The sequence below is a fragment of the Lepisma saccharinum genome, chromosome 15 (genome assembly GCF_977018435.1).
Source record: "Lepisma saccharinum chromosome 15, izLepSacc3.1, whole genome shotgun sequence".
NCBI classification, from domain to species: Eukaryota; Metazoa; Arthropoda; class Insecta; order Zygentoma; family Lepismatidae; genus Lepisma; species Lepisma saccharinum.
This window is the reverse complement of record NC_139243.1, coordinates 26935493-26952634: the sequence shown is the minus strand read 5'-3', so window position 1 is coordinate 26952634 and position 17142 is coordinate 26935493. Positions and strand designations below refer to the sequence as shown.

The 17142-nt window shown below is 36.5% G+C and overlaps 1 protein-coding gene across 1 annotated transcript in view; it reads left to right on the top strand.

Annotated features, from left to right (window-relative positions):
* Window positions 1-17142, top strand: part of LOC145999178 (gamma-aminobutyric acid receptor subunit alpha-2-like) — a 48591-nt gene that overhangs the window by 20487 nt on the left and 10962 nt on the right. The window contains exons 2-4 of the mRNA XM_083136109.1: window positions 1423-1505; window positions 1709-1852; window positions 2602-2803. Of these exons, the coding sequence (XP_082992235.1) occupies window positions 1423-1505; window positions 1709-1852; window positions 2602-2803 (429 nt within the window). The remainder of the gene's footprint in view (window positions 1-1422; window positions 1506-1708; window positions 1853-2601; window positions 2804-17142) is intronic.

The following is a 17142-nucleotide window of genomic DNA, read 5'->3' as shown; positions in this document are numbered from 1 at the left end:
GTGTGAAACAGGACAGATTTGGGAAAAAGCTCATGCTGAGTGTGTGGTGGAATATTGACGGGATTGTCCATTATGAGTTTGTTCCAGAAGATCGTGCTGTAACAGGTGAACTGTATTGTGAACAATTACGCCGAGTGTATGCCATTCTGAACACGAAATACCCGACATTAATGAGTAGGAAGATGTTACTGCTGCAAATTGACAATGCTTAAAGTCACCAGTCTCGAAGAGTGACCAACACCCTGGCTGAGCTTGACGGGATGAGTTGTTACCTCATCCCATCTATAGTCCGGACGTTACACCATCGGATTACGGTTTATTTCGCTCTCTCTCACATTTTCTGTGTGGTTGGCAGTTCAATTCATATGATGAGGTAAATTCTGCCTGTCGCGAGTTTTTCCATTCTAAACCTGCCACCTGGTATCGCCATCAGATTGAACTGTTGCCGCAGAGATGGGTGAAGGTAATCGAACATGGAGGCCTGTACTTTGCTGAATAAAGTCTGTCTTTGTTTCTGATATTCTGTTTCATTTTCCCCCATGTATGGTGCAGGACTTGTGAGACAGCCTGGTATATTATATTTGTGTATTTGTTCTACCTGTGTTATGTCTCACTGTCTTATATTATGTCTTTTGTTTTTGTTTTCTTGTTTCTTGGCAACCTTCTGTACAATAAGATAATTTCTCTGTTGAAGGAAATAAACAAATAAATAAATATGTGCTTAAAGTGGACTTAACTTTCACAAATAATAGCACGAACTATTGATAAGCATTGGGTGGACTCACAGATCAACTTTCGTAATATCAACATGGCCTAGAACTAAAACTACGATTATTAAGTATTACATTGCTAAAAAATGTAGTGTAGCCTAATGAACAGAAATATTTTAAATGTTGGATAATTCAAGGGCATTTTGGATATTTTTGTTTCAGATATTTGTGAATAACTGCCTTAAAAAGAACTTCCGTTCCTTGTCAAACTTCGTAATTTTATTTTCTCGGAAACGGACATATCACAACTTTGCATTGTATTGCTGAAAAAACAAAATGTATTATTTTTAAGTCACAATTGTTTTTCATAACCTTTACAAGGAAAACAAAGTTTGTTTTGATATGGATTTTAACATAAACTAGTCATAAAATAGCTAAAATGTCTGTGAAATTTCCAAGATGATACTGATCTACTTACAACGCCTGGAAAACGTACTTAAAAATTAGTGTCTCTGACCCACCAATATTGTTTTGTTTCAGATGATGTATTGGCTAGTATTACTTTCATTTCTACAAATAGTGTCCTATTAATAGTTTTCATAACTTTCCTCTTGTCAATCTTTAACTTAATTTCAGTTTCAAATTCTATACAAATCATAAAACCAAACTGGCCAGTAAGATCATGTATATTAATGCATAATCTCTTTTACAGAACTTCTGTTCGATTGTTGTGCAAGATGCACTTCGGATTGTATCCCCTGGACATTCAAAACTGTAGTTGGTCGCTTTCATCAAGTAAGTGTTGCATCATTGCTTTTTACAACTCTATGCTAATCACTCGAACATTTGTTCAGACAAAATTTCGTCAGATTCCCTTTGAAAAAGATATATTTTAGAAACAGTTCACATGTTCCATCTGAAATACTTTTGCAAATGTGTTTATTCTATTGCAAATATCTACTCAAACACTACATGAAAATTGTTTACTTCCATTTCAGTGCGTTACACGAGTTCAAAGTTGAACTTAATTTGGGGTGACAACCCCATTGACTTGTCTAGGCTAGATAATACGAATGGACACAAATTGACTCTACCTAGATTTGAAGTTCAGTTCCTCGCAGAACCACGTGATAGAGTGCGAGGTAAGTTTTCTGTGGATGTTTTGTAAATTAACTAAATATTAGTAGTAGAGTATGTAGTGATTCTTAGTGCTAAGAAGGGTGTGTACGGTTGGCTTGTCATGATATACGATGGTGTTGCTGTACGTAACGACTCTGAACATCACCCAGCCTCTGACTATTGGGTATGTTAGGAACAACTTTAAGGATGATCAACACTTCCTTAATTTGCTTTAAAATGTTTGTCTCCACACCTCCATGTGATTTTATGGCACGAAGCAATACGTTATGTTTCGTTTTTTCCTCAGATTTATGTGATATGAGAGGTGATGTTTCGGAAGACATCCAAACGACAACTGGCCTTCCTATCCACTTCATCCTACACCCTTCAATAATATCTTCGTGACTATTCAAAAATGGCAGAAATGTGGCGTAAAATAAATCAAAGCAATGATCAGATTTTTATAGCAAACTTCGAAAATAATTGATGTTGCTGTTAATATTGGTATACATATAGCTATATTTCTTCACAAAAGGGTTTGGATCCACATCGACAGCAGATGCCTCCCTCTCACACACACACACTTCTTGGTACTTTTGTCCCTGCACTATGCTGAACCTTATCTACAAAGGGAGAGTAAACTGTCCTCCCCCCGTTTTGGCACATTGCCCCTCCCCCCAGTTTTGTAACCCAATCGCCGCGATTGGTGATGAGCCTTTTTTTATGTATATTATACAAGCAATTATTTGTCTCCATTTATTTTATTCCACAGAAAATAAACCGAAGAGGTTACACTTTCGCATGGTGTTCAGTCGTAGTCTCATTAACCATATCCTCGTGACGTATTTCCCGAGCACACTTTTGGTGGTCATATCCTGGTTCAGCTTTCTGGTGTCGCCCGAAATTGTTCCCGGAAGGATGGTGCTTCTGGTGACCAATCTTCTATCACTGGTCACAATGTTCTTCACTGTCAGGTAATGTCATATACACGTGTAAAGTCTTGTTAAAATTATCGAAACCCATTTAATCTTTGTGTACCTATTCCACCTTATTTAAGTGAGTTTGAGTTTAAACTAGACTTGAGCAACCTTCGTTTATTTGTGGAGACCAGAGAGAGGTCCATGCCGCGTGAGTTTCCCCCCTGCACAACAGTTTGGTATGCCACAGTGCACTGTTACTCATAAATCAGATAACGTGAGATTTCCCACTGCACGAACGCGACCGACGAAGCCTCCTGTGTCGCTGACTCCCTCCTTCCCCTACTCCTTTACAACTCTATAGTAATTTTTGTTCCACTTATGCTAATATTTCGATTTTGCGAGGAGAGAGAACCATATTTGCTTGAATTCTACATTGGAATGACATAGAGTTTTGGAGCATTCTATGAAGGCTGTGTCACGTTACCCCGATTATTCTCAATGGATCAACTTACGTTTATTCCTCAACGGCGAGCCTGAGACTTATCAGCCTATTTTGAAGCTCTCAGGTAGTGGGAAATCAAATAAGGATATGTTAACGTAAACCTTGCTAACTCTCGCACACCAAAAATATATTTAGATGTCAGTTAATGTTAATACATAACACTTGCACTCACAATTAAACTTCTTATTACAAACAAAATTGTATTAAGATCATAATACTTCTTGACTACACAAATTAACACATTCATATTTCCAAAATCCCTTCCATATCTTGCAACATTCATAATATCTCTCAACTCACAACACACAATCACACAATAGTTAGATTTATAGGCTCCCGAAAACAACATACACTAGCCAAGCATATGCTACAAATAATTACTATTAAACAAAGTCATTTTAAATCAAAAACTCTGAGTACTTCGCATCACTAACTGAACAAATAGAAAAGTGACGGAGTTGTTATCACAACATGCTACGACGCCCAGTGACAATTGATTTATTGATTGATTTGGAGTTTTAAGTCCACTTTATGCGCAATAAGGCTACCTACAGTTTTTAAAGTGGGATCCGAGCAACTTTGTGCCTCCACCAGGTATCGAACCCGGGACCCTTTGATTACAAGGCAACACTGCGCCATCGGGGAGGCCCCCAGTGACAATCTTTTTCGAACGTTTCTCTCTCGTTTTCGTTGTGGATAGTTGAACAATTTTACAATGTTTCTACTCATTTTGGTAAAGAAAGGTCAACTTTTGGACTCCTTCGCCCTTGTTTTGGTAAAGAAAAGTCCCAAACTTTTCAACCGTTTGCCTTACGTTTTCGTAGTAAAAAGTTGAACATATTTAGATTGTTTCTCTCTCGTTTTGGTAAAGAAAGGTTCCAATCTTTTCGACCGTTTGCCTTACGTTTTCGTAGTGAAAAGTTGAACATTTTTAGACTGTTTCTCTGTCGTTTTGGTAAAGAAAGGTTCCAATCTTTTCGACCGTTTGCCTTACATTTTCGTAGTAAAAAGTTGAACATATTTAGATTGTTTCTCTCTCGTTTTGGTAAAGAAAGGTTCCAATCTTTTCGACCGTTTGCCTTACGTTTTCGTAGTGAAAAGTTGAACATTTTTAGACTGTTTCTCTGTCGTTTTGGTAAAGAAAGGTTCCAATCTTTTCGACCGTTTGCCTTACGTTTTCGTAGTAAAAAGTTGAACATATTTAGATTGTTTCTCTCTCGTTTTGGTAAAGAAAGGTTCCAATCTTTTCGACCGTTTGCCTTACGTTTTCGTAGTGAAAAGTTGAACATTTTTAGACTGTTTCTCTGTCGTTTTGGTAAAGAAAGGTTCCAATCTTTTCGACCGTTTGCCTTACGTTTTCGTAGTAAAAAGTTGAACATATTTAGATTGTTTCTCTGTCGTTTTGGTAAAGAAAGGTTCCAATCTTTTCGACCGTTTGCCTTACGTTTTCGTAGTGAAAAGTTGAACATTTTTAGACTGTTTCTCTGTCGTTTTGGTAAAGAAAGGTTCCAATCTTTTCGACCGTTTGCCTTACATTTTCGTAGTAAAAAGTTGAACATATTTAGATTGTTTCTCTCTCGTTTTGGTAAAGAAAGGTTCCAATCTTTTCGACCGTTTGCCTTACGTTTTCGTAGTGAAAAGTTGAACATTTTTAGACTGTTTCTCTGTCGTTTTGGTAAAGAAAGGTTCCAATCTTTTCGACCGTTTGCCTTACGTTTTCGTAGTAAAAAGTTGAACATATTTAGATTGTTTCTCTCTCGTTTTGGTAAAGAAAGGTTCCAATCTTTTCGACCGTTTGCCTTACGTTTTCGTAGTGAAAAGTTGAACATTTTTAGACTGTTTCTCTGTCGTTTTGGTAAAGAAAGGTTCCAATCTTTTCGACCGTTTGCCTTACGTTTTCGTAGTAAAAAGTTGAACATATTTAGATTGTTTCTCTCTCGTTTTGGTAAAGAAAGGTTCCAATCTTTTCGACCGTTTGCCTTACGTTTTCGTAGTGAAAAGTTGAACATTTTTAGACTGTTTCTCTGTCGTTTTGGTAAAGAAAGGTTCCAATCTTTTCGACCGTTTGCCTTACGTTTTCGTAGTAAAAAGTTGAACATATTTAGATTGTTTCTCTCTCGTTTAGGTAAAGAAAGGTTCCAATCTTTTCGACCGTTTGCCTTACATTTTCGTAGTAAAAAGTTGAACATATTTAGATTGTTTCTCTCTCGTTTTGGTAAAGAAAGGTTCCAATCTTTTCGACCGTTTGCCTTACGTTTTCGTAGTGAAAAGTTGAACATATTTAGATTGTTTCTCTCTCGTTTTGATAAAGAAAGGTTCCAATCTTTTCGACCGTTTGCCTTACATTTTCGTAGTAAAAAGTTGAACATATTTAGATTGTTTCTCTCTCGTTTTGGTAAAGAAAGGTTCCAATCTTTTCGACCGTTTGCCTTACATTTTCGTAGTAAAAAGTTGAACATATTTAGATTGTTTCTCTCTCGTTTTGATAAAGAAAGGTTCCAATCTTTTCGACCGTTTGCCTTACATTTTCGTAGTAAAAAGTTGAACATATTTAGATTGTTTCTCTCTCCTTTTGATAAAGAAAAGATCCAACCTTTTCGACCGTTTGCCTTACGTTTTCGTAGTAAAAAGTTTAATATTTTTAGACTGTTTCTCTCTCGTTTTCGTAAAGAAAAGTTGACAACTTTTAGACCATATTTATCTCGTTTTGGTAGTGAAAAGCTGACAACTTTTAGATTAGCCTGACGGTGACTAGTTCGTGCTGTCGGATGCACGGTACCACAGCCTGGGAAATGTGTTGGAACAAGAAATTGAGTTTCACGTTTCTCCTCAGGCAGTACCCACGACGGGTTCGTGCTGTCGGCTGTCAGTACCTTAAACAGGGACGGTTTCGGTGAAGGCAATAGGGCTTCGTCTTCCTTTAGTGAGTGTTGCTCTCATTTTATTAAGGAAGCGTTGAACACTTTTTCAATGTTTTCCTCTAATTTTCGTTGAGGAAAAAATTTCGACTGTTTCTGATTTTAAAAAAAGAAACGTTGAGCACCATTCGACTGTTTCTCTCGTATTCTCTTAACGAAAACATGTTAGTAAACACAGCATCTTTGTTTCCTGAGCGCCCAGTCCATCTGCCTTCATGTTTCTCATTTAGAAAATTCCAAACATCGAGATGGATTTTGGACACGGAGGATTTAGGGATGTTTAACTGCAAGCTAGCTCTACACAATTTGCTTCTAACAACAATGCCATTTCAAATAACGTATTAACAATCGCAAGATTATTTTCCTTTTCTTTCCTTTTTTCATTATTTTATTATTTTATTGTTATGCCATCTATTGTTGTAGTTAACGCCAACAATTCTACATCCGCTAGAATTTATTGAGCTATTCTTTCGAACGGTATTGGTATAAATCTCGTAATATATATAATTAAAATTTTGTGGTCGTTTATAATCATGGAGTGTTTTTCTGGACACACTAGAATGGAGTACTACACAAAGAACCAAATTTGGAACTAAGGAAAATGAACGAAGCAGCCTTAATAGGAATGGTCTAAAACCGTATAAGTCGTCTTAATGTAGAATTCAAACAAGTATGGTCCCCTTTCCTCAGAAAATAGAAATAGTAGTATAAGTGGAGTAAAAATTAGTACAGAATTACTGGAGCGTCATGGAGTAGTTGGTTAGTGCTCCAAATGTGTAGTAGAATCACAGGCCTGTCGTATGTTCAAAACGTTAGAAAAAGTATAGTTAAAACCACTAGACAAGAATTAATAATAATAACACTTGAATACAAAATTGAACTTTATGTTTGGCAAACGAGGGAAAATAGCTGATCCTAATAGTATTTCTTTCACTGAACGCAATTACTTTTAAATCGAAGCATATGATCCAACAATACTTGTCATACTGAATTTGTTTAACAGCATTTTCATATTTTCATGTGTGTTTTCTGCACAAACTGATGGCACAAAAGGACATTTGTTCCCATTGTGTAAAAGGAATCAGTGAACAGTCTCCGCTATACTGTTCAATTGTCATTATCAAACTAATCCATCACATCGAAAATATTATTATAATACACTATAGATTTCTCTGGAGTTAAAATCTTCAAACTCACTTCCTGTCGGTTACGAAAGAAACACATTTTCGTGTTTTTCGGAAGGAAATTCCAGCCTTTCAGCCTAGATCCCAAACGTTCTACCTCTTTGTTTCCCAATTTCAAATCCCGAACAGGGTTGTTTAATTCACCTCATGTTAACACATGATGTTTAGAGGAAGAGGCTTCTAATGTAGAATGATCTTGCTTCTCATTTTGAACATTGCTAGCTGCCTCATATTCCCATTGCTTGAAATACCGAAAGAAATGCCAGAATATGAAATTGATGGTTAAAGTTACTACTAAAGAACAAACAAGAAAAAGAAATTAAAAAAACACTGAGAGAACAAAAGAGTGGTAAATATCCAACAACTTTTTGCAAAAATATGGAAAGCAAAATCAACACCAGAAGATTGCAAAAGAGGTTTACTAGTAAAAATACCTAAAAAGGGAGATATTACCAACTGCAATAACTGGAGAGGCATAACACTACTTTCAGTTTCAAGCAAAAGTACTAAGTACAATTATTTGAAACCGAATTAAAAGATGTGTTAAGAGAAAGATCCGGAGAGAACAAGCAAGCTTTCTAAGCAACCGTTCCTGTATAGATCAGATAAATGCACTGCGTATTATTATAGAACAGAGTATGGAATACTTCTCTAATCTGTACCTTATAGTTGTGGACTTCCAAAAAGCATTTGACTCTGTAAGGAGAATGAAAATGTGGACAATTGTAAAAGAATATGGCATTTCAACATATATGATTGATCATATTAAAAACTCCTATGACGATTCCACATGCCAAGTCGTGCATGAGGGAATACTTACGGATCCAATACCAGTTATTCCAGGAGTAAGGCAAGGATGTATTTTATCACCAACAATATTTCTGATGGTAATTGATAAAGTAATGAAGAGGGCAACGGGAGGGAAAAGGAGAGGTATAAATTGGAGTCTCACCCAACAGCTAGAAGACTTGTGTTTTGCAGATGATGTTTGTCTGCTATCTCACACATACCGTAATATGGAAAAGAAATTAGGAGATTTGGATAAGGAAGGGAAAAGAGTTGGTTTAAAGATAAATAGTACAAAGACGAAATCATTAAGAACAAATATAAAAAAGATGGAAAATTTTCACTTGAATGAGGAAAATATTCAAGAGGTTAAGGAGTTTACATATCTGGGGAGTTTGGTGACAAATACAGGGGGAACAGAAGAAGATGTCAAAATAAAATTAGGAAAGCAAATGTGGCATTTGTTAAGCTATGTAAAGTAGTGTAATTGATGATACTATAAACTCAACAAATGATGAGCCCCCCTCAAGCAGATTTGGCTACACTTAAAACAACCTCAACATGCCCATATGAGCTTCTTGCTCAAGTGTAGCACCCTGTCTAATCCAAGATTTTTGTAAAAATGCCCTCGGGAATTTCCCGAAACTACAGTGTACAAATGATGAGCCCCCTCAGATTGATTTGCCCATACTTACAAAAGTTGCATCAGCCAGATTGTTGTCCATAAGCTTGTTAAAAATATGCCCCTTCTTGATATTGTTTTGGATACACTTGAAATTAAGCCAAAATCCTCATAAAACACACACCTACCCACACACACATACACACACACACCCACAAAGCACACACACACATGCTTACTTCTGGTTTATTTCTATTGCATCATGCTGTGCAACAAATTATTATCCAACATTATGCATGTGTTGTTTTCTGATTGGTTAATTATGACATAATGTGATGATGTGTTATATTCTGATTGCTTTGTTGTTTCAGATGTTTTAATCCATGCTTAGGGTATATAAAGAGATTTTGCATTACATATCAGCCAGTATTGTGAGAGTGGCTGAGGAGTACAGATGTGTTGTTACAGTGCTTCTCATACTTACAGGCCTGTTTGGTTTAATATATAATATTTCTTATTATTCATATTAAATATATTTCTGGTATATTGAACAAAAAGGGCTTATATTTTGTATAAAAAATCTGATATTTGTTGCATCCAGCTTGTTTGTTGTAATCCACTCTTATTTAGAGTCAGGCTCATATCTGTCCCAGCCTGTTATACAAAAATCAATACATAACACAGTGCTAGGTCATTGCCTTTCTAGGACATGCATGTCTGTGCAGGCATTTGCGGAAGGTCAGTGTAGATCAATATGTATTCTCTCTTTCCACTTGTAGGCTATTAGCTTTACAATCTGTCATAGGTTTATTAAGTATAGAGTTTTGATTTGAACCCCAAGAAATTTTATATAAATACCAAAGCCAAAAATATTAACACACATACACACACACACACACTAAATATACAAAACACACTGCTGAACCCAACTGATATTTTTTTATTAAGCATAGAATTTTGATTTGAACCCCAAGAAATTTTATATAATAAACATAACAAAATTCTAATATTTATTTTTGTTTAACAAGTACAACAAGTTTTGAGCACATAAGCAGTTTCTGAGGAATACAAGGCAGCAGCAGCAGCAAGCAAGTAACTTAGAAAAAATACACACTGCCTTCTATAATTGCATGGATAATCTTGACACAGGATTTTTTGAGAGAAGATGTATTTCAAAATACATAAAATCTAAGTCACTTGTTGATGATTTAAAGCTTAGATTCTTTGGCCTGTCCGAGTATGACCTGTTTGCTGTGAAGAATGAAACTGAAATGCAGTGGGTGCTTGCCAGTGACAGGCCATTCCAATGCCTGTATCTCAACTTTATCAGTGAGTTTGAAAGGCTTGTATACAACAAGTACAAGAGAATTGTTGGATTGTTTGTTAATTTTTATACATACAGGTGCCATTATAATTTAAGGTTGAAATTGTTTGACAATTATTGGTTCAACAATTGCTATGAGCATTGTTTTGAGTATAGGATGCCCATGATTGCATCTCAGAGTTTAAATTGCAGACATTATAAATATTCAAATAAAATTATTAACAAGATATCTAAAAATAAGAAGATTGAATTTGTTACAACTGATAATGGGAATTTGTACAGTGGTGAAGATTTCAATCCAGAGTTTGTATCAAATTCCAACTATATATATTTGAATGAGCTTGTCATGTATTTTATAAGGCAAAAATTTAGAGATTGCACTTATGATTGTATTGTTGAGGCACTGGGGCAGAATAATTTGCATGATATATGCAATTGTGGGAGAGTTTTGTCCAGCCTCTCAGTGTGATTTCAGGCACAGGAATCTGGCAGTTGGGAATCAACCGGTAGCAGGCAGCCCTGATTATTTCAGCAGAGACAGCAATCAAGGTAAATAAATATTTGCTGCAAGTGTAAATCCCTGCCCATCATAGCCAGGCTCGGGTCTGTATGCAGGAAGAGGCAAGATATTTGTTTGAAATCTGCTTGGGTATAATTTTCTGAATCCTGTACCTAATAATAGCATCACAGCATAACTCTGATAGAGATAGGGACATTGAGTATCAATATTCAGAACAAACCTCTATAAGATATGACAACCTGCAACAATCTGGATGTAAGAGATGTTTTATTGATTCCCTATTTTTCAGGCTCTCTTGTTACAATCTTGTTTCTCTCTATTACCATCACTATAATAATATCTGCCACATGTTCTATGATTATATGCTGTATAGGATCTTCTCATCAGTGTAACAAATTTCCTGTCTTGTTTCACATGCAGTTCCAAATCCCTGCCCATCACAGCCAGGCTCGGGTCTGTATGCAGGAAGAGGCAAGATATTTGTTTGAAATCTGCTTGGGTATAATTTTCTGAAGCCTGTACCTAATAATAGCATCACAGCATAACTCTGATAGAGATAGGGACATTGAGTATCAATAAAATATTCAGAACAAACCTCTATAAGATATCACAACCTGAAACAATCTGGATGTATGAGATGTTTTATTGATTCTGTATTTTTCAGGCTCTCTTGTTAGAATCTTGTTTCTCTCTGCAATATTGCCATCACTATAACAATATCTGCCACATGTTCTATGATTATATGCTCTAACAACATAAACCTGAAAACATATCTGTAATCAATAACTTGTCAGTAATCAATATTAACAAGTTTAATTTTTAATAGGCTCTTCTCCTGTCTTGTTTTGCATGTAGTTCCAAATCCCTGCTCATCAGTGCTGTAGAAATATCAGTCAGGCTCAGGTCTGTATGTAGGAAGAGGCATAGTTGAAATCTGCTTGGGTATAATTTTCTGAAGCCTGTACCTAATAACAACATCACAGCATAACTCTGATAAAGAAGCAGCCATTAATGCAGATATATGTGAAAACATTGACAGGCAAGACAGTGAGCCTGGAGGTAAATCCAGAGGACACTGTTGCTGCTATAAAGCAGAAAATACAGGATAAGGAGGGAATCCCTCCCGATCAACAGAGGCTCATATTTGCATGCAAGCAGCTTCAGGATGACAGGGTGCTTTCAGATTACAACATACAGAAGGAATCAATAAAATATAGTTATATTCAGAACAAAACCTCTATAAGATATGACAACCTGCAACAATCTGGATGTATGAGATGTTTTATTGATTTTATATTTCTGTATTTTTCAGGCTCTCTTGTTACAATCTTGTTTCTCTCTGCACCATCACTATAATAATATCTGCCACATGTTCTATGCTAACAACTTCATAATCGATGCATGAAAACATATCTGTAATCAATAATTGTCAGTAATCAATTCTAACAAGTTTAATTCTTAATAGGCTCTTCTCCTCATCAGTGTAAAAAATTTCCTGTCTTGTTTCACATGCAGTTCCATCCCTGCCCATCAGTGCTGTAGAAATATCAGCTAGGCTCGGGTCTGTGTGCAGGAAGAGGCATGATACCTGCAGTGGTACGTAAAATTTTGAAATCTGCTTGGGTATAATTTTCTGAAGCCTGTACCTCATCACAGCACAGCTCTGTAATCAATAAGTCACTAACAAGTTTAATTCTTAATAGGCTCTTCTCTGTGTTGTTTCACATGCAGTTCCATCCCTGCCCATCAGTGCTGTAGAAATATCAGCCAGGCTCGGGGGGTCTGTATGCACGAACAGGCATAGTTGAAATCTGCTTGGGTATAATTTTCTGAAGCCTGTACCTAATAATAACATCACAGCACAGCTCTGTCAGAGACAGGGACATTGAGTATAAACTTTATTGTGAAAACATATCTGTAATCAATAATCATTATTCTTGTCAGTAATCAATTCCTTCTCATCAGTGTAACAAATTTCCTGTCTTGTTTCACATGCAGTTCCATCCCTGCCCATCAGTGCTGTAGAAATATCAGCCAGGCTCGGGGGGTCTGTATGCAGGAACAGGCATAGTTGAAATCTGCTTGGGTATAATTTTCTGAAGCCTGTACCTAATAATAACATCACAGCACAGCTCTGTCAGAGACAGGGACATTGAGTATAAACCTCTATAAGATATGACAACCTGCAACAATCTGGATGTATGAGATGTTTTGTTTCTGTATTTTTCAGGCTCTCTTGTCACAATCTTGTTTCTCTCTGCAACATTGCTATCACTATAATAATATCTGCCACATGTTCTATCTAACAACTTCATAATCGATGCAAAAAAATAAACCTGAAAACATATCTGTAATCAATAATAATCTTGTCAGTAATTGTTGAAACATGTTGAAACATACATACATACGTTGAAACGTTTATATAGGAACAATGGTGGAAAATATCAGAATCAGATTATCAGCAGCAGCTATAAAGCAGCAACAGTGTCTTCTGGATTTACCTCCAGGGTCACTCTCTTTCCTGTCAATGTTTTCACAAATATCTGCATTACATGTATATTTATAATGGCTGCTTCTCTATCAGAGTTATGCTGTGATGCTATTATTAGGCACAGGCTTCAGAAAATTATACCCAAGCAGATTTCAAACAAATATCTTGCCCCTGCCTGCACACAGACCCGAGCCTGGCTGATATTTCTACATCACTGATGGGCAGGGATTTGGAAATGTGAAACAAGACAGGAAATTTGTTACACTGATGAGTTAGAATTAATTACTGACAAGATTATTATTGATTACAGATATGTTTTCAGGTTTATTTTTTTGCATCGATTATGAAGTTGTTAGATAGAACATGTGGCAGATATTATTATAGTGATGGCAATGTTGCAGAGAGAAACAAGATTGTAACAAGAGAGCCTGAAAAATACAGAAACAAAACATCTCATACATCCAGATTGTTGCAGGTTGTCATATCTTATAGAGGTTTGTTCTGAATATAATTAAATTTATACTCAATGTCCCTATCTCTGACAGAGCTGTGCTGTGATGAGGTACAGGCTTCAGAACAGATTTCAAACAAATATCTTGCCTCTTCCTGCATACAGACCCGAGCCTGGCTGAGCACTGATGTGAAGGGATTAGGAACAGCATGTAAAACAAGAAGGAAATTTGTTACACTGATGAGAAGAAAATTAAACTTGTTAGAATTGATTATTGAGAATTATTGATTATAGATATATGTCCCTATCTCTGACAGAGCTGTGCTGTGATGAGGTACAGGCTTCAGAGCAGATTTCAAACAAATATCTTGCCTCTTCCTGCATACAGACCCGAGCCTGGCTGAGCGCTGATGTGAAGGGATTTGGAAATGTGAAACAAGACAGGAAATTTGTTACACTGATGAGAAGAAAATTAAACTTGTTAGAATTGATTACTGACTTATTGATTACAGATATGTTTTCAATTAAATTTATACTCAATGTCCCTATCTCTGACAGAGTTATGCTGTGATGCTGTTATTAGGTACAGGCTTCAGAGCAGATTTCAAACAAATGTCTTGCCTCTTCCTACATACAGACCCGAGCCTGGCTGAGCACTGATGGGTAGGGATTTGGAACTGCATGCAAAACAAGACAGGAAATTTGTTACACTGATGAGAAGAGCTACTGACAAGAAAAATTATTATTGATTACAGATAAGTTGTTAGAGCATATAATCATAGAACATGTGGCAGGGCAATGAGATTGTAACAAGAGAGAACCTGAAAAATACAGAAACATAAAAACAATAAAACATCTCATACATCCAGATTGTTGCAGGTTGCCATATCTTATAGAGGTTTATACTCAATGTCCCTGTCTCTGACAGAGCTGTGCTGTGATGTTATTATTAGGTAGAGGCTTCAGAAAATTATACCCAAGCAGATTTCAGCTATGCCTGTTCCTGCATACAGACCCCCCGAGCATGGCTGATATTTCTACAGCACTGATGGGCAGGGATGGAACTGCATGTGAAACAAGACAGGAAATTTGTTACACTGATAAGAAGGAATTGATTACTGACAAGAATAATGATTATTGATTACAGATATGTTTTCACAATAAAGTTTATACTCAATGTCCCTGTCTCTGACAGAGCTGTGCTGTGATGTTATTATTAGGTACAGGCTTCAGAAAATTATACCCAAGCAGATTTCAACTATGCCTGTTCCTGCATACAGACCCCCCGAGCCTGGCTGATATTTCTACAGCACTGAGGGGCAGGGATGGAACTGCATGTGAAACAACACAGAGAAGAGCCTATTAAGAATTAAACTTGTTAGTGACTTATTGATTACAGATATGTTTTCAATTAAGTTTATACTCAATGTCCCTATCTCTGACAGAGCTGTGCTGTGAAGAGGTACAGGCTTCAGAAAATTATACCCAAGCAGATTTCAAAATTGTATGTACCACTGCAGGTATCATGCCTCTTCCTGCACACAGACCCGAGCCTGGCTGATATTTCTACAGCACTGATGGGCATTTGGAACTGTATGTAAAACAAGACAGGAAGAGCCTATTAAAAATTAAACTTGTTAGAATTGATTACTGACAAGAATAATTATTAATTGTTGATTACAGATATTACTCAATGTTCTTATCTCTGACAGAGCTATGCTGTGATTCTGTTATTAGGTACAGGCTTCAGAAAATTATACCCAAGCAGATTTCAAACAAATATCTTGCCTGTTCCTACACACAGACCCCCGAGCCTGGCTGATATTTCTACAGCACGGATGAGCAGGGATGGAACTGTATGTAAAACAAGACAGGAGAAGAGCCTATTGAAAATTAAATGTTATAATTGATTAGATTACAGATATGTTTTCAGGTTTATTTTTTTTGCATCGATTATGAAGTTGTTAACATAGAACATGTGGCAGATATTATTATAGTGATGGCAATGTTGAAGAGAGAAACAAGATTGTGACAAAAGAGCCTGAAAAATACAGAAAATAAAACATCTCATACATCCAGATTGTTGCAGGTTGTCATATCTTATAGAGGTTTGATCTGAATATTTTATTGATTATGAAGAAACACAGCAATGTTAGATGGGGCAGGTTTTAAAATATAGTGCAGTAATAATTTTATACTCAATGTCCCTATCTCTGACAGAGCTATGCTGTGATGAGGTACAGGCTTCAAAAAATTATACCCAAGCAGATTTCAACTACAAACTTCCTGCACACAGACCCAGAGCCTGGCTGCAGCACTGATGGGCAGGGATTTGAAACTGCATGTGAAACAAGACAGGACACTGATGAGAAGAACCTATTAAAAATTAAATATTAGAATTGATTACTGACAAGAATAATTATTAATTATTGATTACAGATATGTTTTCAGGTTTGAAGTTGTTAGCATAGAACATGTGGAATTATAGTGATAGCAATGTTGGAGAGAGAAACAAGATTGTAACAAGAGAGCCTGAAAAATACAGAAAATAAACATCTCATACATCCAGATTGTTGCAGGTTGTCATATCTTATAGAGGTTTGTTCTGAATATTTTATTGATTATGACTAATGTATTGAAGAAACACAGCAACATGTTAGATGGGGCAGGTGCAGTAATAATACATACTCAATGTCCCTATCTATGACAGAGCTATGCTGTGATGGGTACAGGCTTCAAAAAATTATGCCCAAGCAGATATCTTGCCTGTTCCTACACACAGACCCGAGCCTGGAAGATATTTCTACAGCACTGATGGGCAGGGATTTGGAACTGCATGTGAAACAAGACAGGAGAAGAGCCTATTAAAAATTAAACTTGTTAGAATTGATTACTGACAAGAATAATTATTAATTATTGATTACAGATATTACTCAATGTCCCTATCTCTGACAGAGCTGTGCTGTGATGGGTACAGGCTTCAGAAAATTATACCCAAGCAGATTTCACAAATATTATGCCTGTTCCTGCATACAGACCCGAGCCTGGCTGCAGCACTGCTGGGCAGGGATTTGGAACTGCATGTGAAACAAGACAGAAAATTTGTTACACTCTGAAAGAGCTGTGCTGTGATTAGGTACAGGCTTCAGAAAATTATACCCAAGCAGATTTCAAACAAATGTCTTGCCTCTTCCTGCATACAGACCCGAGTCTGGCTGATATTTCTACAGCACTGATGATGGGTAGGGATTTGGAACTGCATGAGACAGGAAATTTGTTACACTGATGAGAAGAACCTATTAAAAATTAAACTTGTTAGAATTGATTACTGACAAGAATAATTATTAATTATTACTCAATGTCCCTATCTCTGACAGAGCTATGCTGTGAATGGTACAGGCTTCCGAAAATTATACCCAAGCAGATTTCAAACAAATATCTTGCCTCTTCCTGCATACAGACCCAAGCCTGGCTGCAGCACTGATGAGCAGGGATTTGCATGTGAAACAAGACAGGAAATTTGTTACACTGATGAGAAGATCCTATTAAAAATTAAACTTGTTAGAATTGATTACTGACTTATTGATTACAGATT